Source organism: Oncorhynchus gorbuscha, linkage group LG06 (genome assembly GCF_021184085.1).
Source record: "Oncorhynchus gorbuscha isolate QuinsamMale2020 ecotype Even-year linkage group LG06, OgorEven_v1.0, whole genome shotgun sequence".
NCBI lineage: Eukaryota > Metazoa > Chordata > Actinopteri > Salmoniformes > Salmonidae > Oncorhynchus > Oncorhynchus gorbuscha.
In genome coordinates, this window is record NC_060178.1 from 37,160,515 (window position 1) to 37,185,061 (window position 24,547).

Sequence of the window (24,547 nt, forward strand, 5' to 3'; positions counted from 1 at the left end):
GTCTAATAATTTTCCCATTCCCTTTCAATTGCTACCATGCTTATGCTTTTCATATTTATTCTGTCACAAATATTTCAATTTAGCCCTATCCATATTTGCTAATTCCCATGTGTAAACCTACATTTTAGTTTCAAGTTCATTGATGTCTACATCACCCACAAACTTTCATGGTCCATACACACGCAAGCCTAAATTACTCCTAAACTAGGTCAGGCTTGCGTCAACAAAGGGGGGTGAATACTTATGCAAAAACTATATTTTAGTTATTTAATTTGTATTAATTTTTAACTGTTTGTAGAATTTTCTTTTCGCTTTGACCTTATAGATCAATGACAAATGTACAAGTAAATGCATTTCAATCCCACTTTGTAATGCAACAAAATGAGAAAAATAGTGGTATGAATATTTATGATACCTGCTGTAACTTACATATTGTGGAGAGTCTGTAGTTATGATTTGTGATTTGTTTCATATTTTGTTGCTATTCTCTGTGTCTGTCTGTTTAGGTGGGTGGGGCCTACTCCTACAATTGTAGTTTTGGGTACATCCCTAATGTTGAGTTGATGAAGTTTATCTCCCTGGCGACCTTTGGCGCCTACCTGTCCAGCTGCCCTGAGCCTGATCTGGCCAGTCAGGATATGAACACCTACCACAAGGCCTTCCTCACATACTCCTTCCTCAAGACCAGCGAATCCATGAACCCTGAGTACTACTGTGGTAAGAAAGAGCATGGCATTTGTTACTGTTGGGCCGACATATGATTAAGTTGAATATTGTGATATTTGACATTGACGATATTTCAAGTTTTAATGTGTATTCGCCACGAGCCTAGGATACAACAGGTGTAAAACAGTACAGTGAAATTCTTAACTTGAGAGCTCTTTCCAACAGTTAATAATAGAAAATAGAACAGTTTCTATCCCCAATCCATAAGATGGCTAAATAGCTGACAAAATGGCTACATTATAGTTTCTAATTACACTCACAGGACTCTACACACTCACGCACACTGCCACTCCAACACTCACTCCAACACTCACTCAGTCACCGACTCACTTTATTTGCTTACGCACACACAACATGCACACACATTTACACTGACTTCACACACTCACATACCATCATCATATACACGGCTGCTAAACGGTTTATAATATATCCTGATGCCTAGTCACCCTACCCCAAAATATACAGTACCAGTCAAAATGTTGAACACACCTACTCATTCCAGGGTTTTTCTTTATTTGTACTATTTTCTACATTGTAGAATAATGGTGAACACATCAAAACTATGAAATAACACATATGGAATCATGTATAGAGCAAAAAAGTGTTAAACAAATCAACATGTATTTTATATTTGAGATTCTTCAAAGTAGCCACCCTTTGCCTTGACAGCTTTGCACACTCTTGGCATTCTCTCAACCAGCTTCATCTGGAATGCTTTTCCAACAGTCTTGAAGGAGTTTGCACATATGCTGGGCGTTTGCTGTTTTTCCTTCACTCTGTGGTCCAACTCATCCCAAACTCAACTCATTGGTTTGAGGTTGGGTGATTGTGGAGGCCAGGTCATCTGATGCAGCACTTCATCACTCTTCTTACACAGCCTGGAGTTGTTTTTGGGGTCATTGTCCTGTTGAAAAACAAATGATAGTCCCACTAAGCACAAACCAGAGGGGATTGCGTATTGCTGCAGAATGCTGTGGTAGCCATGCTGGTTAAGTGTTCCTTAAATTCTAAATAAATCACATAGTGTCACCAGCAAAGCACCTCCACACCATCACAACTCCTCCACGCTCCACGGTGGGAACCATACATGCAGAGATTTTCCGTTCACCTACTCTGCGTCTGACAAAGACAGCGGTTGGAACCAAAAATCTCAAATCTGGACACCGGTCTAATGTCCATTGCTTGTGTTTTTTGGCCCTAGCAAGTCTCTTCTTGTTATTGGTGTCCTTTAGTTGTGGGTGGTTTCTTTGCAGCAATTTGACCAGGAAGCCTTGATTCACAGTCTCCTCTGAACCGTTGATGTTGAGATGTGTCTGTTACTTGAACTCGGTGAATCATTTATTTGGGCTGCAATATGAGGTGCTGTTAACTCTAATGAACTTATTCTCTGCAGCAGAGGTAACTCTGGGTCTTCCTTTCCTGTGGCGGTCCTCATGAGAGACAGTTTCATCATAGCACTTGATGGGTTTTGAGACTGCACCTGAAGAAACCTTCAAAGTTCTTGAAGTTTTCCAGATTGACTGACCTTCATGTCTCAAAGCCAACAGGGAAGACTCCAGGATGCTGTTAATGAAGCTGCCAGTTGAGGACTGGTGAAGTGTCTGTTTCTCAAACTAGACACTCTAATGTACTTGTCCTCTTGGTCAGTTGTGCATCGGGGCCTCCCATTCCTCTTTCTATTCTGGTTTGAGCCAGTTTGCGCTGTTCTGTGAAGGGAGTAGTACACAGCGTTTTACGAGATCTTCAGTTTCTTGGCAATTTCTCGCATGGAATAGCCTTAATTTCTCGGAACAAGAATGGACGGATGACTTTCGGAATAAAGGTCTTTGTTTCTAGCCATTTTGAGCCTGTAATCGAACCCACAAATGCTGATGCTCCAGATACTCAACTAGTCTAAAGAAGGCAAGTTGCTTCTTTAATTAGAACAACAGTTTTCAGCTGTGCTAACAGCGAGTAGCAGCAGTGTACAAAACAAATGGGAGGGGGGGTCAATGTAATATTCCGGTGGCCATTTGATTAATTGTTCAGCAGACTTGGCGCTCTGGTACCGCTTTCCATGCGGTAGCAGAGAAAACAGTCTATGACAATTTTATGGGCTTTCCTCTGACACAGCCTATTATATAGGTCCTGGATGGCAGGAAGCTCGACCCCAGTGATGTACTGGGCCATACACACTACCCTCTGTAGCGCCTTACGGTCAGATGCCGAGCAGTTGCCATACCAGGCAGTGATGCAACTGGTCATGATGGTGCAGCTGTAGAACTTTTTGAGCATCTGGGGACTCATGCCAAATGTTTTCAGTTTCCTGAGGCGGAAAAGGTGTTGTCATGCTCTCTTCACGACTGTCTTGCTGTGTTTGGACCATGATAGTTCGTTGGTGATATGGGTACCAAGGAACTTGAAACTCTCGACCCGTTCCACTACAGCCCCATTGATGTTAAAGGGGGCCTATCCGGCTCGCTTTTTCCTGTAGTCCACGATCAGCTCCTTTGTCTTGCTCACATTGAAGGAGAGGTTGTTGTCCTGGCACCACAATTTCAGTTCTCTGACCTTCTCCCTATTCAGACCCTTTACTCAGTACTTTGTTGAAGCACCTTTGGCTGCGACTTCAGCCTCGGGTCTTCTTTGGTATGACACTGCAAGCTTTGCACACCTGTATTTGGGGAGTTTCTCCCATTCTTCTCTGCAGATCCTCTCAACCTCTGTCAGGTTGGATGGGGAGCGTCACTGAAAAGCTATTTTCAGGTCTCTCCAGAGATGTTTGATCGGGATCCCTGCCGCTGAAAATCATCCTCACAGCATGATGCTGCCACCACCATGCTTCGCCGTAGGAATGTTGCCAGGTTTCCCCCAGACGTGATGCTTGGTATTCAGGCCAAAGAGTTTAATCTTGGTTTCATCAGACTATAGATTGTTGTTTCTCATGGTCTGAGAGTCCTTTAGGTGCCTTTTGGCAAACTCCAACCATGCTCTCATATTTATTTTACTGCAGAGTGGCTTCTGTCTGGCCACTCTACCATAAAGGCCTGATTTGGTGGAGTGCTGCAGAGATGCCAATCAATAATCAATCGACAGCATATTAAAGGAATAATACATCTAATCAATAATGATTTTAGCAGCAGCATATGTTGTGTCTGTGTGGGTGGATAGTCTGTGGGAGAGGTTGTGAGCCATTCACAGTCTTATGGCCAGGGGATAGAAGCTGTTTAGGATTCTGTTTGTCAGTGATGCACTGGGCCATCCTCACCACCCTCTGTAGGGCCTTTCTGTCGCATACAGTACAGAGGGTGATGAATCCAGTCAGGGTGCTCTCAATGATGCAGCAGTAAATGTTCCTGAGGATCTGAGGGGCCATGCCAAGTAATTTCATCCTCCCGAGGGAGAAGAGGCGTTGCCTGGCCTTCAACAGCTCTGGTGTGAGAAGACCACACTAAGTCCTCGATGATGTGGACACTGAGGAACTTGATCCTCTCTACCGTGCTCATTGATGTGAATGGGGGATGCACCCCCCCCTGTTTCCTGTAGCCCACGATCAGCTTCTTGGTCTTGTGTAGGGATAGGTTGTTGTCCTGGTACCACACTACCAGTTATCTGACCTGCAGGCTGTCTTATCACCGTTGGTGATCAGGCCTTCCACCGTTGTGTCATTAGCAAACTTGATGATGGTGTCATGCGTGGCCAGAGTGTTGGTAAACAGGGAGTACATGAGGGTGCTGAGCACACACCCCTGGGGGTCCCCTTGTTGAGTGTCACTGTGACAGAGGTGTTGTTGCCTACTCTCACCACCTGGGGTCGGCCCGTCAGGAAGTCCAGGATCCAGTTGTAGAGGGAGGTGTTGAGTCCCAGGATCCCTTGCTTGGTGACAAGTTTGGAGGGCACTATGGTTTTAAATGCTGAGCTGTAGTCGATGAACAGCATCCTCACGTAGGTATTCCTTTTGTCCAGGTGGGAGAAGGCAGTGTGGAGTGCATTGCCTGAGGATCTGTTGGGGCGGTATGCAAATTAGAGTGCGTCTGGGATGATTGAGGTGATGTGTGCCATGACCAGCCTTTCAGATTACTTCATGATTACAGATGTTAGTGCTGCGGGGCGGCAGTCATTGTAGCCTAAAGCATGAAAGGCACAGAGAATCTTAACTGCCGATAGTCTTCCTATCGGTGCTTATCACAGTAGGAGGCTGTTCCTTCTCTTGTTAGAAAAATAGGGGTACCTGCGGCTTGCCGACCCGGTAGCGACAAACCTACCGTTTCTACTTGTAGAATTGCAATGATCGTCAGTGGCCAACAACTTGGAGCCAATCGGAGAGCACGTTCGTGGGGGATCCAACAGGAGTGACAACAAAATGCAATGTAGGCAATGGGATGGTAGCTAGCGAAGTGCACAGACGCAATGCAATGCAATGCACACAACACTAAATACTTCTTCCAAGCTAGCTAACCACTGTAGCTAGTATTGACATTCTAATTAAAGGTGCAATATGCAGACTTTGTCTACCTTTTTTTTCTAATCCGTAATGGACTGTCCCCTTCCACATGCGTAGACCATCGGTTCCTATTTTGTCCTTTTGCCTGTTTGACGGCTCTGTGGCGGTCGTAGCGGGACATCTTGTACGTATTAGTGTCCTCATCCATAGCCTCGGGGTTGGCTGCGATAGCCCTGTGTGCAGTATCTCTCTGCTTTAGTGTATACCTCAGTGTTAATCTAGTGCTTTTGATTGGGGAAGCAGCTAAACTTCACTGTGGGGACAACGTCAGCGATGCATTTCCTGATGAAGCTCCATACAGGTGCAAGATGCCCGAGATGTGACGTGCAAGACAATATATCATGATGTGAAAGACTATACTCTATTTGAACTTTATAAATCAAAACTGTACAGTTTTAGCAGTTAGGCTGTATCAATATGTTGAAAATAAAGTTGTCTTTTTGCTGCTGTGTCCCCGATCCCATCAGAGTGCAATTTTGGCCGAAACAAGTTAATTTTAAACATAGTGTTCTTGATTGTACTCGTTAGTGCTCTCTGTGACAGCCCAAACACAGTGGCCTTTAAGCAAGGCTCTTGTCATTTCCAAACACCCTGTCATTATCTGTGAATCGTGTTGGAGACACCCACAGTGATGGCTGCTCACTGAATAGAAGTCCGCTTTCATCGTGAGAGGTTTAGCATAAAGAGATGCGAATGAAAGTACAATGTTTAATGGCTGGGTCTGACTTCACCGAGACATAATGAAAATGGGTTGTCTTTTTTTTTTCTTCTCTGCTGCTTTTTAGAGTATTTCCTTCCCAATATATCTCTTTACGTTAGAAAGTATTCCCACCGGTAAATGATTTTACTGGTTAAAAGGCAGACTAATTGCCTAATTATACGCTGTTGTAAACGTTGAACATCTTTGTTGGCATGTTCCAAATTCTGTTTTCCAGTGTCTCAGCACAAGTTGTTCAATGAGCACCTGGTGTCAGCCAGTGGGAACCCTGCGCTGGTGATGAGGAGGAAGAAGCACACAGAGAAGGAAGTGCACGCCCACCTGGTCAGTGTGGTGTCGGTCAGACTGAGAGAGGGATACACCATCAGGGAGATCAACCTCACTAAAGGTACCGGCTCACACCAGCCTCGAGCCTAACCTCGTCCCCGGCTAAATTGCTAACACAGAGCCTGGAAACACTTTACAACAAAGTGGCAATGAAAGGGGTGTGGGTTCAAATTGAGAAGGGAGAGAAAGAGAGCCTACTACAGCTCTGTTAGATGGGACTTGCCTAGAATAACCAAAAATAAAGAAATGTTCTATCACAGCGACCATATTTATTTTTGGGATGCTCACTTGATTCCGATTCGTTCTGATCCAGTTGCACTGCTCACACTTTGAAAGTCCACAATGTAGAGAGGAGGTTCTAAGGGTTGTGCTAGGTGGTGATTGGCTGAGAGATCAGCCAATTTGTCCGCTCCTGCCATAGACTTCCATTCAAGTCCTGTGTTTAGGCGCTCGGAAACCAGACGTCTCGACAGAGAGAGAGCAGGATGGTGGGATTAGCCTCAAGCCTAACATTTTAAAGTGACTTTCTACTATCCACAGAAGACCCACGATATTGAACATCTGTTTTACTGCAAGTGCATCCACAAGGCCAACTTTCTTCCTCTTTTCCAGACTGTATACAGTATTAAATAAACCAAACTACACATGTTTCACATGTTTCAATTTGTGTTTTGGTCCCTCCCGTAGGTGGCACCCAGCTGGAGGTGAAGCTGGTGTTGCTGTGGAAACACAACATGCGTATAGAGTACCTGGCAGTTGCCCAGTGGCCCCTGGATCCTGCCAAGAGGACCACCTGGGTAGAGGTCACCATGGAGGGAAGCTACGACATCCTCCATGATATCAGCTGTACCATGAGGAAACCCATCACCTCAACCTACCGCACCTCCGTCATCAGGCGATTCTGGAACACACTGCAGAGGTGACCTTTGACTCACCTGTATCTACCTTGCTAGGGAAACTGCTAGGGAAACACTGATGCAGCTCATTGTCAAGGATACTATTCTATTTAAAAATATATAATTTAGTTTTACTCCTATAATGGGTAATCATAGGACCTACTTTAAAATTGTTTTAAAGCAATTCTACACTTTTTGCCATGTCTTATGGCGTGTTCTTATGCTATCTGAGTGACTCAAACATATAAAATCAATGGGGTCCCCATACCATTTTTTTTAATGTTAGATTCTCTCTGTCTAGTTTTTATTTTGGTGATTGTTAGTTCCTCAAAGATGATCTTATTTAAACATATGTATACTGTAGCTACATTATCAATTGTATATACTTTGTCTCTGGTTTTATTCATTTAAGTTTACACTGAAAACATATTATTGTACTGGAAATTATTAAAACAAATAATTATAATAATAATAATTTGGAGTGGCGTCAGTAAATATAGGGGAAACGCTGAATTGAATTCGAAGTACAAGATTTTGAAAGTGTATACTGTGCATTTCTCCTGATAAGACCCATGTTATTATGCTCTTTGTCTTCACAGTATAAACCAGACAGACCAGATGCTGGTCCACCTGCAGTCCTTTAACTCTCTCCCAGAGAACTACACAATCCCTGAGAGCACCAAGAACGGAGTTCCTCTCTTCTACATCCCACCTGGATCTACCACGCCTGTATGTACTTTGTCTGCTCTGGTTACTCCTTTACACTTACTAACACTGATTTTTCAAATTCATTATTACATTGACCTATATTCATAAAGCTGATCTAGGATCAGGTCCCCACTTTCTGTAGTTGTATTCATGATCGTCTAGACAAAACTGATCCTATATATTCTACTGTTCTGAGACACTATGAATATGGGCCATTGGTCCTATTGACCTAAGGACAGGTAGTCAGTGTTCTTCTGCTGTTTCCTTCAGGTTCTCTCCCTCCAGCACAGCGGCTCTAAGGACTCCTCTCAGTCCCAGTTTGCCTTCTACTGGAAGCCCATCCTATCCATGGACGCCAACTTCTGGCAGAGATGGCTTCACATGCACCGCATTGCTATCATCCTGGAGCACGACATGTGAGAGATGGTTTATAGATGCGACACCAACTTCTGATGTCAATTTCTTAAATTACAATGTTGTCAATTCATATTGATTTCATTTCTGCTTTTAGATGTAATGTAAAGTGATGCATCACTGAGAGCAGTGTTGATAGTCCTCTCCCAGTCATTTAGTATAATTAGTTAAATCTAAGTAGAATCTACAAGTGTGCAGGTTTAATTTTAAAAGTATTTTCCCAGTCATTGTAATGGTGATCTCCTGTCTTCTCTTCTCTGCAGGCCTGTGCCAAAGCACCTCCACACTGCTGGTAGTAACGGGCGTTTCAGCACCATCCAGTGTCGTATCTCCCACTCAGCCCTCACCTCTTTACTGAGGGACTGGAGCAGCTTTGTACTCGTGGAGGGATACTCGTATGTCAAGCTCATATACAGGTAGAGGCAGAGAGACTCATGGGAAATGTTGTTCACATAAGCTGTTATTAAATGAACCAATGGAATAGTCTCAAAATATACTAAAACACATATTATTTTAACCCAGGTCTGGATTGAGCTACAGTAAATGACTGGAGTAAGGTTTTAATGAATGTCCTATTCTGTCCCCAGTGCCTCTGACCAGCCCCCCAACTCATTCTACCTGGTGCGTCTGATCTCCAAGGCTCCCTGCATGGTGCTGAGGCTGGGCTTCCCTATCGGCACCCTGGCCCACACCAGGAACAAGGTATGGGACATGGTCCACACCGAAAACACGATAAAATATAGATTTTGAATCTCGAGCTGTGACTATTTCTCCTCATTAAATGGATCTAGCAAGCAGAAAGAAGTCAGTCGCTAGGTGAAACATCACCCTTTTTTCCCCTCAGAATGTTGCAACCCTCTGTTGGTGTGACCTTTTGTTGTCGTTAATGTAAATGTTGATTCTTAAATCATTGCTGAAGATACAAAAAATCCTGAACAAGGCCGAAAAAGGCAAGTGAACTAAACTGAACTGTTCGTGAGGGAACCAACACATCCTATTCTTCAGCTTAACCTTTTCTCTGCCCCACTTCCAGATAGTGGATGAGTTGCGGGAGCAGATCCTGAGGCTTCGCTTCCCTCACCGCGTCCAGAACAAGGAGGCTACGCCCAAGACCAAGAGGAAGATTCTGGGGCACGCATCCCCTTCCAAGTCTCCTCCTCTCCCTGCTCCCAAACCTGCGCTGTCTGACCGGCCATGTGTGGTGGTCCTCAACAAACCTCTGGAGAAACTACTCATCAGGTCAGTGGAATGTTGTCAGATTTGTGCCTTGGGCATGACCGTTCTTTTCAGCTACGTGGCTTATTACTGTAGATTACAATTATTGAGGTCATAGCAAAAAGTATCAGTCCTAAGGTTGGATTATGAAGACATTTTACCCAATTATAAACATTAATACTCTAATGGTGTCCAATCTTCTCCTGTAGGTACGAGAAGCTCCCGTCAGACTTCCGGACCCCGTTTATTCTGAACATGGAGAACTTCACCCAGCCCACTAACATGACCGTGCCCCTTAGCATGGCAGCCAATCGGACGGCCTCGTCCACGCTGGCGTCACTGTCACGCTACTTCCTCCATCAGCGCTGGGTGTGGACGGTGCAGAGCGGCCTGGGTGTGACCGTACCGCTGCAAGCTGTGGTTCATATACTGTCCATGCTGTCTGAGTGAGTCCCACTGGCATGTCTAATGGTACCTGTCTCGTGCACTATGTATGTAATATTTGTGAAGACTCTCCTTACGAATATAAATAAAGTCATTATCATATCAGAGAGTTCTGACTTGTTGCCTGAAAATGTTTTTGGATGTTTCCTAAGGATTCGCCTCTCTGAGGGCTTTCATTTTGCTGCCAGTGGAGAGGGCATAGTCAACATGGTGACTGAACTGCCAATGAAGGTGAGAGTAGCATGCTGGGACAGCAAATATTTACTAAACCCATATGAACTCAATAGAAAAACCCTCTCATTAATCCTTTGAGTACTAATGTAGCGTTGTCTACATTAACATTGAAAGGAAGATTAGGCTACACAATACACACATACATATGTTCTAATCTGGACATATTGAGGCCAGACAGTTTATTGCTGCATAGTGTTTGCATTGAATTCCGATAAAAATCCCATTGTAATGATGACTTGTGATGGTGTGCTCGTAGGGGATGCCAGAGGCGGTGGACAGAGAAAGTCACACCTGTATCGTCCAGTATATCCTGTTTCCACCTCACTCCACCTCTACCAAGGACAGGTGAGACTGAATTCTATTTAATATTTGGCCATTATTTCTATTGCTTTAGTCCACCAGCTCCACAAATTCTACACATTTTCCAACCGTATCTTCAAATATTATCAAATTATTTTATTTAGAAGAACAGTTACGTTTCTAAGAACTTAACACATTTTATTTTTTTACCCTTTGAACACTTTGCTATATTTTGCTGGTTATTTAGTCAGTAAATGGTGCTATTGCTGAATAAGCATCTGTTTGTCTCCTCCTGTCCTGGCCCCTTGTCTTCCATCATGGGTCTCCAGTTTCTCCACAGACGATGACAACGACACAGAGGTGGAGGCCATTGATGTGGACACAGAGCTCAACCTGGTGACAGAGTGTTGGGTAGAGCCTCAGAGTGGGACAGTATGGAGCCCTAGAGACCAACATAGACACTTCCAGGAGCTCACCTACCAGGAGATTCCACAGGCGGTCAGTATCAATCGCTTAATCGATTAATCAAATTGATCTTCTTACATTCTCAGCTGTTGTCAAAGGTACTGTAGCTATTCAGTAGTACAATCACTGATAATTCCAATTCACCAATTTGTATAGTATTACAATACTGATAGAGATGAAGTTGAAGCGTGTGTACATATGCAGCCAGAGGATGGACTAAGTCTGGATGGACTAAGTCTGGTTTCTTTAAGTCTGGTTCCTCTCTCTTCATTTGATTGGTTTGTAATAGTGAGTTTACTTTAATAACTGGCCTATGGAAGCACTTCTCTTAGTGAGAAGTGTATTACATGTTTACGTGAGCTACATACGCTACCTTTTATATTCTTGATCCTAATGATATAGGCCTAAGTGTAAAACGGACGAAGTGATAGAGCAACAGCCCTGGAGTGTGGGTGGAGAGCGGGTTGGTTTTACAGGTTTACTCGTTCTAGATAATCAGTACTGCATGTCTTTGCTGTCATGCCATAGCTGTGTCAGAGTCGATTGTAAGTTAAACTTATGTATCCCGTCGCTCTGGATAAGAGCGTTTGCTAAATGACTTAAATGTAAATGTATGGGTAGTGTGATGCGTAAGACACATTTTTAGAGACAGTCATTAGCGGCTGTTAAAATGAAAGTTAATTTTTCTTCCTTCTTGTTGGAATATAACAGGATATAATAAGGAGTACATGAAACGGGTCTCTCTGCCGACAGGCTGCTTGCATGTAATGGGCATAAAGAACTGGTCTTGTGATATTTCTAGGTATTTTTCTTTTCGTTTTCTTTTTCTAACAACTGGATCCAATGAACTGAGCGGGCTGGGCTGACATGCTTATAGCCCTTTCTCTCACTTTCTTAATATGAGCATGCATCTATATTATTGTGCTCTTATTCATTTGGAAAAAGTCAATGGGTCTAAATACTTTCTGAAGGCACTGCATATGGACCAAATAATGACGATCCACACTTCTTCGAAAATATATATAATAATTTATTGAGCCCACAAGTAACAAATTAATCTGTTATTATGGTGAGAGATTACAATATGATTTTACGTACCTCAGTGGATCGTAAAGGAAATCACACTACAAACTATCACCCTCATGCCCTTAAAGAGATCACAAATATCATGGATGCATTAGAACTGGTTGATATATGGAGGCTGACCTAGTGAGATATACATGGAGGAGGCTTAATCAAGCTAGCTGACTTAACTACTTCCTGGTCTCATTCTTGCTGGTTCAAACGTTTAAAAAGTATTAATAGGAGACAGAATGCGATTGAACCTTAAACTAATTGGCCTCCACATAACTCTTACATAATTTCCACGTGGATATTGGCAATTTTATCAAAGCCTACTGGATGACAATTTGTTCTTAACTAAGAGAAGATAATTCATTATTGACTTTTTTTGCACAACATAGGTACAGCAGATCCCCTTATCCAGTCCATTTAAAAAAAAAACTGGAGGCCTGTTACACTTCAATGTTGTGATGCAAAAATCCTGGCGAAGTGCATATCACATGGAATAAAAAAGGTTTTTACCAGATATTGTTCATCCTGATCAGACAGTTTTTTTACAAGGATGATGTATTGGAGATAATATACAACAATTACTTGAAACAGTGGAACATTATGAAACGTCAAAGATACCAGGCCTGGTCTTCATAGCATATTTTGAAAAGTCGTTTGATAAAGTACGACTACAATTATATATATAAATTTAATTTTGGTGAATCTTTTATACAGTGGGTTATGATTATGTAAGCAACCCCAGGTGCTAAATAGTAAATAATGGTTACTTCTCAGAAAGTATTGAGCTTTTAACAGGAGTATGACAGGGCTGTACATTGTTCCCTATTTATTTATTATGGCCATTGAAACGCTAGCTATTACAATTAGATCCAACAAGAACATCAAGAGGTTAGAAATCCAGGGGATAAAAACAAGTGTCAACTGTAAGCTGATTTCTCTAGTTTTTACCCTGTTGCGCTAGCGGAACCCCTCGCCAACAGCCAATGAAATTGATATGCGCCAAATACAAATCAACAGAAATCTCATGAATCAAATTTCTCAAAATTACAAGTATTCGGCACCATTTCAAAGATAAACGTCTCGTTAATTCAGCCACAGTGTCTGATATAAAAAATGCTTTACAGCGAAAGCTCCACATACATATGTTAGGTCACCACCGACCCAGCCATTTTTCCAGCCAAAGAGAGGAGTCACAAAAAGCACAAATAGAGATAAAATGAATCACTAACCTTTGATGATCTTTATCAGATGACACTCATAGGACTTCATGTTATACAATACATGTATGTTTTGTTCGGTAAAGTTCATATTTATATCCCAAAATCTTATTTGACATTGGCGTGTTACGTTCAGTAGTTCCAAAACATGCAGTAATATTGCAGAGAGCCACATGAATTCACAGAAATACTCACTTCTCCTTAATGCAACCGCTGTGTCAGATTTCAAAAAAACTTTACGGAAAAAGCATAATCTGAGAACAGCGCTCAGAGCCCAAACCAGACAGAGAAATATCCTCCATGTTGGGTAGTCAGCATTATTCATAAATAGCATTCTAAATATTCACTTACCTTTGATGATCTTCATTATAATGCACTCCCAGGAATCGCAGTTCCACAATAAATGTTTGTTTTGTTAGAGAATGTCCATCATTTATGTCCATTAATGTCCAAAAGCGCAATCTGGTCCATTCGGACAAAACTTAAAAAAAAGTTCTATTACAGGTCGAAGAAACTTGTCAAACTAAGTATAGAATCAATCTTTTCTATGTTTTTTTTCATAAAAGTTCAATAATATTCCAACCGGAGAATTCCATTGTCTATAGAAAAGCAATGTAACACAGGTCGCTTTCATGTGAAAGTGCGTGACTGAGAACGAGGCTATAGGCAGACCCCTTAGTCAAACAGCTCCCATACGGCCCCCCTTCACATAAGCAACCTGAAACAACGTTCTGAAGACGGTTGACATCTATTGGAAGCCTTAGGAATTGCAAAACATCCCATATCCCACTGTGTATTCGATAGCGGTGAGTTAAAAAACTACAAACCTCAGATTTCCCACTTCCTGTTTGGATTTTTTCTCAGGTTTTTGCCTGCCAAATGAGTTCTGTTATACTTACAGACATAATTCAAACAGTTTTAGAAACTTCAGAGTGTTTCCTATCCAATACTAATAATAATATGCATATATTAGCATCTGAGACTCAGTAGTAGGCAGTTCACTCTGGGCACACTATTCATCCAAAAGTGAAAATGCTGCCCCCTATCCCCAACAACTTAAGTCCGCAATCTGCATCCCTGCACAGTCATATTGGATTGTTAAGACACAATGTTAATACTACCTTGTAGTTTACTAATAAAATGGTTGGATGGTGAAGTAGACAGACATACTTTGTATTTACATCTCAAAACTTACCACAAACAATTCCAAAGAAGGTTTGTAAAAATAGATTAGATACTACAACCATTGAGATGGAAATACTTGTATATTATGGAAAAATCACATTGATTTAACTCTTTAGTCCTATCAAAGTTTACATACTAATGGTGCTGCCTACTCTAGACGACTCGTTGTTTAAATCATATGGCAAAAAATGTAACTTTATTTGGAATGCTAGGACAGGCACATTTAATTTTGTCTATCTACAGTGGGGAGAACAAGTATTTGATACACTGCCGACTTTGCAGGTGTTCCTACTTGCAAAGCATGTAGAGGTCTGTCATTTTTATCATAGTTACACTTCACCTGTGAGAGACGGAATCTAAAACAAAAATCTAGAAAATCACATTGTATGATTTTTAAGTAATTCATTTGAATAATATACCAGTTTCATTTGAGGACAAAAATGTTGACAGCTGCGCCATACAGGTTGCAAAATAAATGGGAAGATATTTTCAATGTACAGATTCCATGGCACATGGTACAGTATATGAATGGATACAAAAAAGCAACACTTGATTCAACACATTTCAATTGACATTTTTTATCCAAAATTATTGCCACCAACTAAATGTTATATACATTATATGGGGCACACAACAATCTCAACTCTGTAGATTTTGCCTGCAAAGATACAGAATCACTAGATAATTTATTCTGATATTGCCCCTATCTAGCTTGTTTCTGGTCACAAGATGAGGAATTGTTACAAAAATCTCAACATTAACTTAAAATGAACCTTACAAAAATGCAGTGTTGGGCGATTTGGAAAGCCATAGTCAATGAATCAGCAATATAATACTACTTGTAGGCAAGATTTTCATCTTTTGCTCACAATCTGTGGATGAAATGCGATTAGAAAGGTAAACCATTAATGTAAACATCACAGCACAATTGAAAAATATATGGCACATGGAAACCAAATGAGGGTGGTCTATGGTGATAAGTGGGATGGGCTGAGGGGTGGGATTAAAGAGCTTATGTTCAGTAATGTATTATTGTTATGTGATTGCTGTATATAATAGTTCAATCTGTGTAAAATATGTGTAAAATATGTAGCAGAAAAACTGTAAAAACGGTGTGTCCTCCGAAGAGAGGGGGTGGTGGATGGGCTAATAAACATTTTTTTTAAACGATAGTGAATTTACGTTATCCACAGATCTTCCCCCGGGATCTGACCTGTATGTCCACCATTATGACGTTTGAGTACCTTAGCCAGCTGTGCCAGAACAAGGAGCAGGTGTACCCTCCCATTGGGACCGCTGCAGGAGAACCCCCTGCCTCTGAGGACTGCATCCACACTGTTCCCTTCCAGTTTGACCTCATCGAGCTGCTGCCCAAGTGCCAACAGATAGAAATATTCTTCCTCACTCTCAGCAGAGGTGATTTTGATCATGTTATTATGTCCTCAAGTATCTTATTGTTATCAAACATAAATTTATACATTTTTGCTAAATCAGGGATTCCCTGCGACTGTTAGTCCAACACCTTAGCCATTACTCCAAAAAGTCCAAACCTCTTGACATGGTCACTAGGTGTTGTTGCTGCAATATGAAGATGGTGGATGAATTAATTCATGCTTATTTGTGTGTATTGCAGTGGAGAACGAGGAGGTGTCCCAGAGCACCCCCTATATTCCCAACGAGCTCCTGCTGAGCCTATTCCACAGCAGCTTGCAACAGGAACTCAGTGACCGGGAGATCCCATTGGCTGACCAGGACAACGTCACCTTCATGCATCACATCCTAGACAGGGAACGAGACGGGCATGTTGCACCCTTCTCTCTACCGGTCATCAGAGGTAGGCTTTGTGAATGTGTGTGCCTCTGCTATGCATCTGCTTGCTATTTAGGCTAGGTGAATGTAAAGCACTTTGTGACAACTGTTGTGGTAGGCTTTATGAATACATGTTGACTGACTGAAAAGAACAGAATCCTGCTAATGATTGTATTCATTATGTAACAACATCCTATACTCCTGCACACACTTGCCATGTGGTTACTTTCCCTTGACAGAAGAGTGCCTGAAACCTCCAGAGAGACAGGACACAATGATGTCCTTCCACACTACAGGGAGCAGTAAGGAGGTGACAGGGTCAACCAGTACCCTTCAGGTAAACCTTTTAACCAGTCTGCATTCTCTCTTCAGGGAAACAAATCCAGAAGGTTCCTCCTTGGCATTGATATCGGTTTTATGCAGTGTAAAAACAATGGAAAACCAGCAGTGGGCCCGATGTTCCGTTTTGGATGTCCAGACATGGTTTACACTACCCTCGTCTTCCTCTCATTGAAACTCTGTCCACCTTGGGTAAAACATTATGTTTAGTTTATTTTGAGGCACTTGTCCTGTCTGTTATGCCCGGTGAGTTTGTCCCCTCTTTCTCTCAGAGTTTCAGCAATGCAGACCTGGTGGATGAGGAGCCAGTCCCAGTGGAGAGGGATGGGTCTACCCCTCAGTGGAAGTGTTATGCCAAGTACATCAGCCCTCAGCAGATCCTACTGACCTTCCTCCCCGCCACCTTCACAGGTAGGCACCCCGCTACTGTTCCCTGTGTTCTGCTGTAGTTGTGTGATGTGCGTGTACGACTAGGACAGAGCTTACAGATCTTTTCTACTCATTATTCAAGTGGGGGCTCCACTCTAGTTATAGGAATCCTATGTATTTGGGCTAGCCACCAGCCTGGCATCGTGCTAGTTTTAACTGATTGTAATCGACACGTTTATCATCATAACCTAGTATAGCAACAGTGCTGTGTGTTCGTAGATGTTGGTAACCCCACCAACCATCCTGCTCGGATTCCACTGATAGCTACGTTTATTGAGGAAAAATATCGTTCTATGCCTGTAACATGTGGTTGTCACACCGAGCTATCATAAGACGAATGCAAGTCCCTCTGCAAAATGTTTGAGTTCAACATTGTTGTGTTTTCTCTGCAGATGTCCAGATGTTGATGTCGTCTGGGCTGGAGACCGAGCCCCAGGATAACGGAGATGATGACGACACCCTGACTACCGGCAACAAATCACAGGCTGATTCTCACTCTGGCTCCACCAATGGGCTGAATGGTGGGTTGAGTAGCGGGTTGAGGTCCCCCATGCTCTCCCCTGGTGGTGGTGGTCCTGTGGGACCCAGGTCACCCCTGCTCTCCCCTGAATCTGGGAGCTCCACAGTGGAACAGGACAACTGGGATAGCCGTTTCTCTGAGCCTGAAAATGGCACCAAAGGTGCAGGTAAGTACTGTAGGATTATGGCATCATTAGTCCTTTGCTACCAACATACTGTGCCTTCTCACTAACCCAACCCTCTCTCTTTCTATCCCTATTTCTCTCTGCAATAACATAATGTTACTGTTGTGAAAAGGAAGAGATGGGGCTCCCCGAGCAAATTGGAAATTACTCTCTCTCTCTCTCTCTCTCTCTCTCTCTCTCTCTCTCTCTCTCTCTCTCTCTCTCTCTCAGGTGTGGAGGAGAGGGACGGGGTGCAGTTCGCTGAGCCCCAGAAGAGAGACTTCCACATCACGTTCAGTCGCCAGGCGTCCCAGCAGAGCTCAGGGGATCTGTCCCGTCCGCGCTGCCCTGTATATGTCTATAACTGTTCCCTGGACTCTCTGAAGGATCAGATACTCAATCCCCACTCTAACAGGCAGCCAAGGGACATCTTCTTCAGGTACCCAGTAACACACACACACACACACTGGGGCTACTGATGGGGAGTACATCTGGGTTCAAATAGGATTTGTTTTCTTTCAAATACTTTAGTTGCACTTGATTGAGGATGGATCGTTCCCGACGCAATGTTATCACACTTGAATATTCTCAGAAGTGGAAAATCCATCCGTCTGGGACTGAGGAGTATTGAGGAGGAAATCATTTCAATTTGAACCCAGGTCTTGGGAGGGGAATACAGCAGATCCAAGGCTCCATGTATTCAGCACTATACTTTTCATCAGTTTAATCACCTTACCACTCATCATATGTGACTGACTCTTGAAACGCTCTCAGTCAGAAGTCCTACCATGCCATACCCGATTATACTCAACATTGGCTGCCAGCAAGCTCATTGTTGTTGGTTGAGTCCCATGTTAACGTTTTGCACCTCTGATTGTTTCCCTGTACTACGTTGATAAATAGACCTCAAGACGCTGACTCCTGGGAGATGCATCAGCAGATGAAGTTCAGGTAGCACAGCACAGCTAGCTAACTGCTGCTTCCATCATCCTGCCGCGCACCTCGCCCCATTCTCCTCTTCCTCCTCCCCTCCGTCCCTTCCTGGTGTAGAGCTGTGGTGAGATCAATCTCAGTGAATCTTTCCTCAATTTCTTGCGTCTTATCTCCTTGCGTCCTTCTCAAACGACAGCGGAGAAGAAGGTCTGAAGAAAGGGACCTTGGACCTTCTCCTCCAATACGGTTGAGGAGGTGAGGAGAAAGGATGCAAGGGATCATGGAAAGATGCATTGATGGGGTTAGGAGGGACTTAGGCCTGGCCATATGCTCATAGCTCCTCCTTATTCATACCAGGGAGAGGTACTCTCTAAGTGGGTGAGGCTGAGGCCATCACTCCCACACTCACTCCAGGACTGTGTTGCTATTGGGAGGTTGGTATCTGCCTCCAGATAAGACTGTTGCCTCTAGATATTTTGACTTTATATTCATTTACATGACTGAAGGCTTGACTTCACAACGCAAGCCACTTGTGTTTGCTGGAGCTCAAACTTCTTGTAGGAGGCTGTCTCTCTCTCTGCAGTCAGATACTAATGGGTGGAACTGTCCAAAATCAACATGTCTGTGTTAACTGACAATATCTAACTTATTGCATGTTCACAGAAAATCCGATTTAGTTCATGCAGTTGTAGTATTGTTTTTTTCAAGCTTCTCTGGGGGTGTGTGGTGACTTTTTACAGACCCTACTTGATGACATGGGCGTGGTGCTTTGGAAATCTCTCCTCTAAGCCTGTGATTAAACAATTCATGTTTTTTTTAATGAGTAAACAAGTTCCTTTGTACTCTTTTTCCTCTTCACCTGCAAGTTCCAAGTCAAATATGGGAATTATACACTTGTGTATCATGGTACAGGACTGACCATGTGTTGATGTCCAGGTTAACATAAGACACATAGTATTGACATATCGGATACATTTTCGGAGTGATTATCCCCCCCACCCCACCCTTTGTTTAAAGCACGCTTCAGAGCTCTTGTTGTTCAGTGACCGCTCAAGCTAATAGACTTTTAACAGCATCCTCCTCAATGCATAATGCAACATTACATGGAGCTGGACAGTGTGTTTCTTCTCTAACGGAGATTAAATGTCATCAGAGATTTGTGTGTTATTGTGGCGTGAGATTAGAGACTGTGCGTTTGCAAAGGAGACATGCGGCATGTTAATTGGGGGGTGAGATGAGATTGTGTGTTTTCAAAGGGGTGTGTAAAATAACCGTGTTATATATCTGATGATGAGGCTATGCTCTCTCCTTTTCTATGGCTTGTATGTTTCTCCCACAGATCTACTATTGGGCTTCCTGATTCTGCACTTGCTCCTCTTCTTCTCTAATGGTGTTTGGGGTGTTTGTGTGTGTGTGTGTGTCTGTGTGTGTGTGTGTGTGTGTCTGTCCTCTTCCTCCTGCAGGTCTCTATCTCAGGAACGCAGCAGCACCTCCTCCTGGACAGACCTGATGTCGCAGCCTCATAAACACAAGGAGCTGGCCAACTACTGCAGCCTGCTACAGGAGCACTACCACCAGTGTTACGTCACAGGTAATACACTGCTGACAGATGTGAACATTTACGGTAACGGCCTGTCAAGGTGACCTGTCCAGTCTGACTGTTTAATCTGTCTGTGTAGCTTGCATTTGACCACTGCGACAGCCAGCTGTCATAAAACACCCCTTAAATAAACTGACTCGCAAATGACTGACGCAGAGAGGAGCCCAATGGTAATGTACCCTGCTTTATGGCACTAAAGGGACAAGGGATGGGCTACTGGTGCTGGGGAAAGCAGATGGGAGAAGAAGTTTATTATTGACCAGAGCATCGGCTAGTAGCTGATTGTCTTCCTATTCCCTATATAGTACACTACTTTTAATCTGGGCATTGCACCCTATTCCCTATTTAGTGCACTACTGCTGAACAGAGTAATTTAGGCCTGTGACTCGCCATACACACACACACATACACACGTACCCGAAGATAGCGCCTCCAATACTACAGAAGCAAGCACAGGGCAAAGCAGTCACCTGCATCATCCTAGTGACGGGGAAATCTATTAGTGTTTTAAGCTGTCATCTCAGGATTTGTTTTTATGCTCCTTTGCAGCATCTGTAAACCTCAATCAGGAGGAGAGCGACTAGACAACGCACGCACACTCACACACACTAGACACAACTCTGCTTAGGCGAAATATCCGCTTCTCTCTGACAAGCCTGATGGATTTAAATTGGTCTGGCATGCCAATTTAAATATAAATATATTCACACCAGGGCAGCATCTTTTCTCTCCCTGCTCACTGAGTCAAGAGGTTAACACAAAATGTATACCCTGTGGTACTGAAAAAAAGCATAATTTAAAAGCTGTTTTCTCAAGATGAATTTGATATAAACAACATCGAGATAAAAGTATTGACCTTTTTTTTTAAGGTATATCACAGTGCTTCAGAAAGTCTTACTTTTGTTGTGTTACTGTGTGAAAATTGATTTAAAAAAACAAAAATATTCTCATCCATCGACACACAATACCCATAATGACAAAGTGAAAAAAATGCTTTTAGAGTTTGCAAATTTATTGAAAATCAAACGCAGAAATATCTCATTTGCATAAGTATTCACACCCCTGAGTCACTACATGTTATAATCAGCTTTGGCAGTGATTACAGCTGAGTCTTTCTGGGTAAGTCTCTTAGAGCTTTGCACACCTGGATTGTACAATATTTGCACATTATTATTTTGAAACATTTCAAGTTGGTTGTTGATCGTTGCAAGACATTTTCAAGTCCTGCCATATATTTTCAAATACATTTAAGTCCAAACTGTAACTTGGCCACTCAGGAACAATCAAAACGTCCTAGTCCTTGCCGATGACAAGCATACCCATAACATATGAGGATTTTCCTCAAACATAATGCTTTGTATTCAGGACATAAAGTTAATTTCTTTGCCAAATCTTTTGCAGTTTTACTTTAGTGCTTTATTGCAAACAAGGTGCGTGTTGTGAAATATTTTTATTCTGTACACGCTTCCTTCTTTTCACTTTGTCATTTAGGTTCATATTGTGGATTAACTACAATGTTGATCCATCCTATCACAGCAATTAAACTCTGTAGCTGTTTTAAGTCCCCATTGATCTCATGGTGAAATCCCTGAGTGGTTTCCTTCCTCTCCAGCAGCTGAGTTAGGAAGGACGCCTGTATCTTTGTAGTGACTGGGTGTATTAATACACCACCTAAAGTGTAATTAATAACTTCACCATGCTCAAAGTGATATTCAATGTCTGCTTCTTTGAGGCATTGTGGTTTCAACTGTTTTTGAAATTCACTGCTCGACTGAGGGACCTTACAGATAATCGTTTGTGTGCGTACAGAGATGTGGTAGTCATTGTTTGATGTGGTAGTCATTAAACAATCATGTACATTTTTATGTGACTTGTTAAGCTAATTGTTACTCCTGAACTTATTTAGGCTTGCCATAACAGAGGTTTTATACTTATTGACTCAAGACATTTCAGCATTGTTTGTAAACATTTCTAAAAACATTATTCCACTTTGTCATTATCGGGTATTGTAGGACAGTGACACAAAATGTCAATGTAATCTATTTTAAATTCAGGCTGTAACAACACAATTTGGAAAATGCTCATGGGGTGTGAGTGCTTTCTGAAGGCACTTTTTTATGTGGATTTATGTGCTGACCTTGACTGAACATAACATGGAATAGTTGGACAGATTTGTATTTGAGAGTATAGTGGAAGGTTGTTGACGATGTAGCTAAGATATTCCTTGCATCCTCTCTCCTCCCCTCATTTTCAGATGACATTGGAGAAGGTCCACTTCTACGTTCTCCTTTTAATGCAGTTGAGAAGGACACGAGGAGATAAAGACTTGAGGAATCGTATGGAAAGATTAATTAAGACGGAGCAGGCATGGATCTGAAGTGTGTGCGTGTGCATGATCGTGTTCTCTCCCCTAGGTGTGTACCGCAGCCTGCAGCAGTCCCACAGCATCAGTTCCCAGGACTTGCTGACAGCCATGGACTACTGTGAGGAGTCTCTCCAGGAGATAGACATCACTTCCTTCCTCCAGACGCTCTGTGGACACATCCGGGTGTTCAGAGAGCGCCATGGAGACGGAGGGGTCAGGGGTCACAGCATCACCCCCGCCACTTTCACCATCGGAGAGGCAGAGGAAGACGGGCCGGTCAAGAGAGGACCCATGGCCTCCTCATCCAGGTACTACTCAGACCTACAGAGCAGTTACCCATTTTTTTGTTGTTGATTTGAAGTACTCAGGGTGTGTTGGACTGGTGTGTTGTCTCTGGCAGGAGCAGCCTTCTACTTTAAATGATCAAATAAATAAAATCTAGCAATCTGGAGTTTGCACTTTAGCGACTGTCCCATGTCCCTGACAAACTAAATCAAGGGCACCTGAAATCTTACATATTTTCTATACGTATTTGACCCAGGTCGGCTACAGAATGTCCCTCAGAATGTTATCTGACCTTGGGTCAGAACTTAATTTGCAAAGAGTGGTACATACAGTACATTTGTTTGGTTTGTTTTGGTACTTGTTTGGTTCAGACTATTGATTGACGGTGCTGAATGGTGCTCTATGAGTAAACATGACGACCTTGTGTCTGCAAGTATTGAGATGGAGGATGTGAATGAGGCAGAGAACAGGGGGAAGGCCTCGGCCCCTAACTCCCCCCTCGGCCTGGACGAACCCCCCGGGACCATCAGGATACCAGAGTTCCCTCTGTCCCTCCTCCGCCTTCAGCAGAAGTGCGAGGTCTACCCTGACCTGCACAAAATCATACAGGTAAACAACTGGAGGATAGATAATGGTAGAATGGAAAGAAATTAGATGGATTATGTTACAATTTGATGCTCTTGTTAAAGAACCGTTTTAAAGCTAGCTAATTCCTGCATTCAACAGGACAAATTCATGGACATTGGTGCTCAGTTCTTCAAGACCGTGCCTTCCAATCCTCACTACTTCTACTACTGCCCACCATCATCGAAGAAAGAGATATGTGTATGTTATTTCCAATCCATTGTTCTCGGTTGGTATCCACCCCCAGGACACTGAAGAAGGTCCTGTTTCCAAAACATTGGTTCAGTATTAACTAACCGGGACTCTGAATAATATAGCGTTCTTTTGATGATTTTTATTTTTTGTTCTCCTCCTAAGGACTCTGATAGGGAAGAGGAGAGACGACTTAGTGAAGAGGTTGTCTCCGAGGCTGAGCCTGCTACAGAGGACGGTGGGGATCCTTGTATTTTAGTTGCTTGGATTGCTTGGTGTTACCTCCCCGCCTAAGATCTTCTAGATAACAGTACATCATATACTCTATACTCATCCTGTGCACCACAGAGAACATGTAGTTAAGGATACGTCATAAATACTGTGTACTATGTCATCCTAATGTGCATCTCAGAGAACATGTCGGGCTGTTGCATCATGATGGAGAGCGACACAGACCTGGAGGTGGAGTACCAGGAGAGGGCCGGGGGCCGGAGATCCCTAGGGGCAGACGGAGAGGGGGAAGCAGTGGGAGAGGGGGAGGATGAGTCCCTGTCTGACTCCAACACGGTGAACCAGGATGAGGACTCCTTCAGCATTCTAGAGGGAGACAGCCTGTTGGAGCCAGAGGGGCCTCAGCCTGAGATGCCTCCGCTGTTCGTCCACCTCACCTGCTCTGTTAACATGAAGAGCTGCCACGGATCCATGCCCATAACCACGCTACCCACCTGCCTGGGTGAGTACACGCGGTACCTGACAACCGTCACAGAAGAGACACAAGCCTATGTATGTGACTCAGACCTGGTGTTCTATCTCAAGGCCATCAGACTGTTAAATAGCCATCACTAACCTGCTACCACCCGGTTACTCAACCTTGCACCT

At 43.1% G+C, this 24,547-nt stretch overlaps 1 protein-coding gene across 1 annotated transcript in view; it reads left to right on the top strand.

The window, feature by feature from the left end:
* Positions 1–24,547, top strand: part of szt2 (SZT2 subunit of KICSTOR complex) — a 114,813-nt gene that overhangs the window by 13,157 nt on the left and 77,109 nt on the right. The window contains 25 exon segments of the mRNA XM_046353138.1: positions 507–717; positions 6,148–6,318; positions 6,945–7,176; positions 7,753–7,882; positions 8,132–8,277; positions 8,539–8,691; positions 8,863–8,977; positions 9,309–9,514; positions 9,700–9,936; positions 10,087–10,165; positions 10,425–10,513; positions 10,798–10,966; positions 15,603–15,825; positions 16,043–16,243; positions 16,458–16,555; positions 16,830–16,968; positions 17,379–17,672; positions 17,901–18,108; positions 18,573–18,620; positions 20,066–20,193; positions 22,617–22,875; positions 23,287–23,461; positions 23,579–23,677; positions 23,834–23,906; positions 24,081–24,401. Of these exon segments, the coding sequence (XP_046209094.1) occupies positions 507–717; positions 6,148–6,318; positions 6,945–7,176; positions 7,753–7,882; positions 8,132–8,277; positions 8,539–8,691; positions 8,863–8,977; positions 9,309–9,514; positions 9,700–9,936; positions 10,087–10,165; positions 10,425–10,513; positions 10,798–10,966; positions 15,603–15,825; positions 16,043–16,243; positions 16,458–16,555; positions 16,830–16,968; positions 17,379–17,672; positions 17,901–18,108; positions 18,573–18,620; positions 20,066–20,193; positions 22,617–22,875; positions 23,287–23,461; positions 23,579–23,677; positions 23,834–23,906; positions 24,081–24,401 (4,204 nt within the window).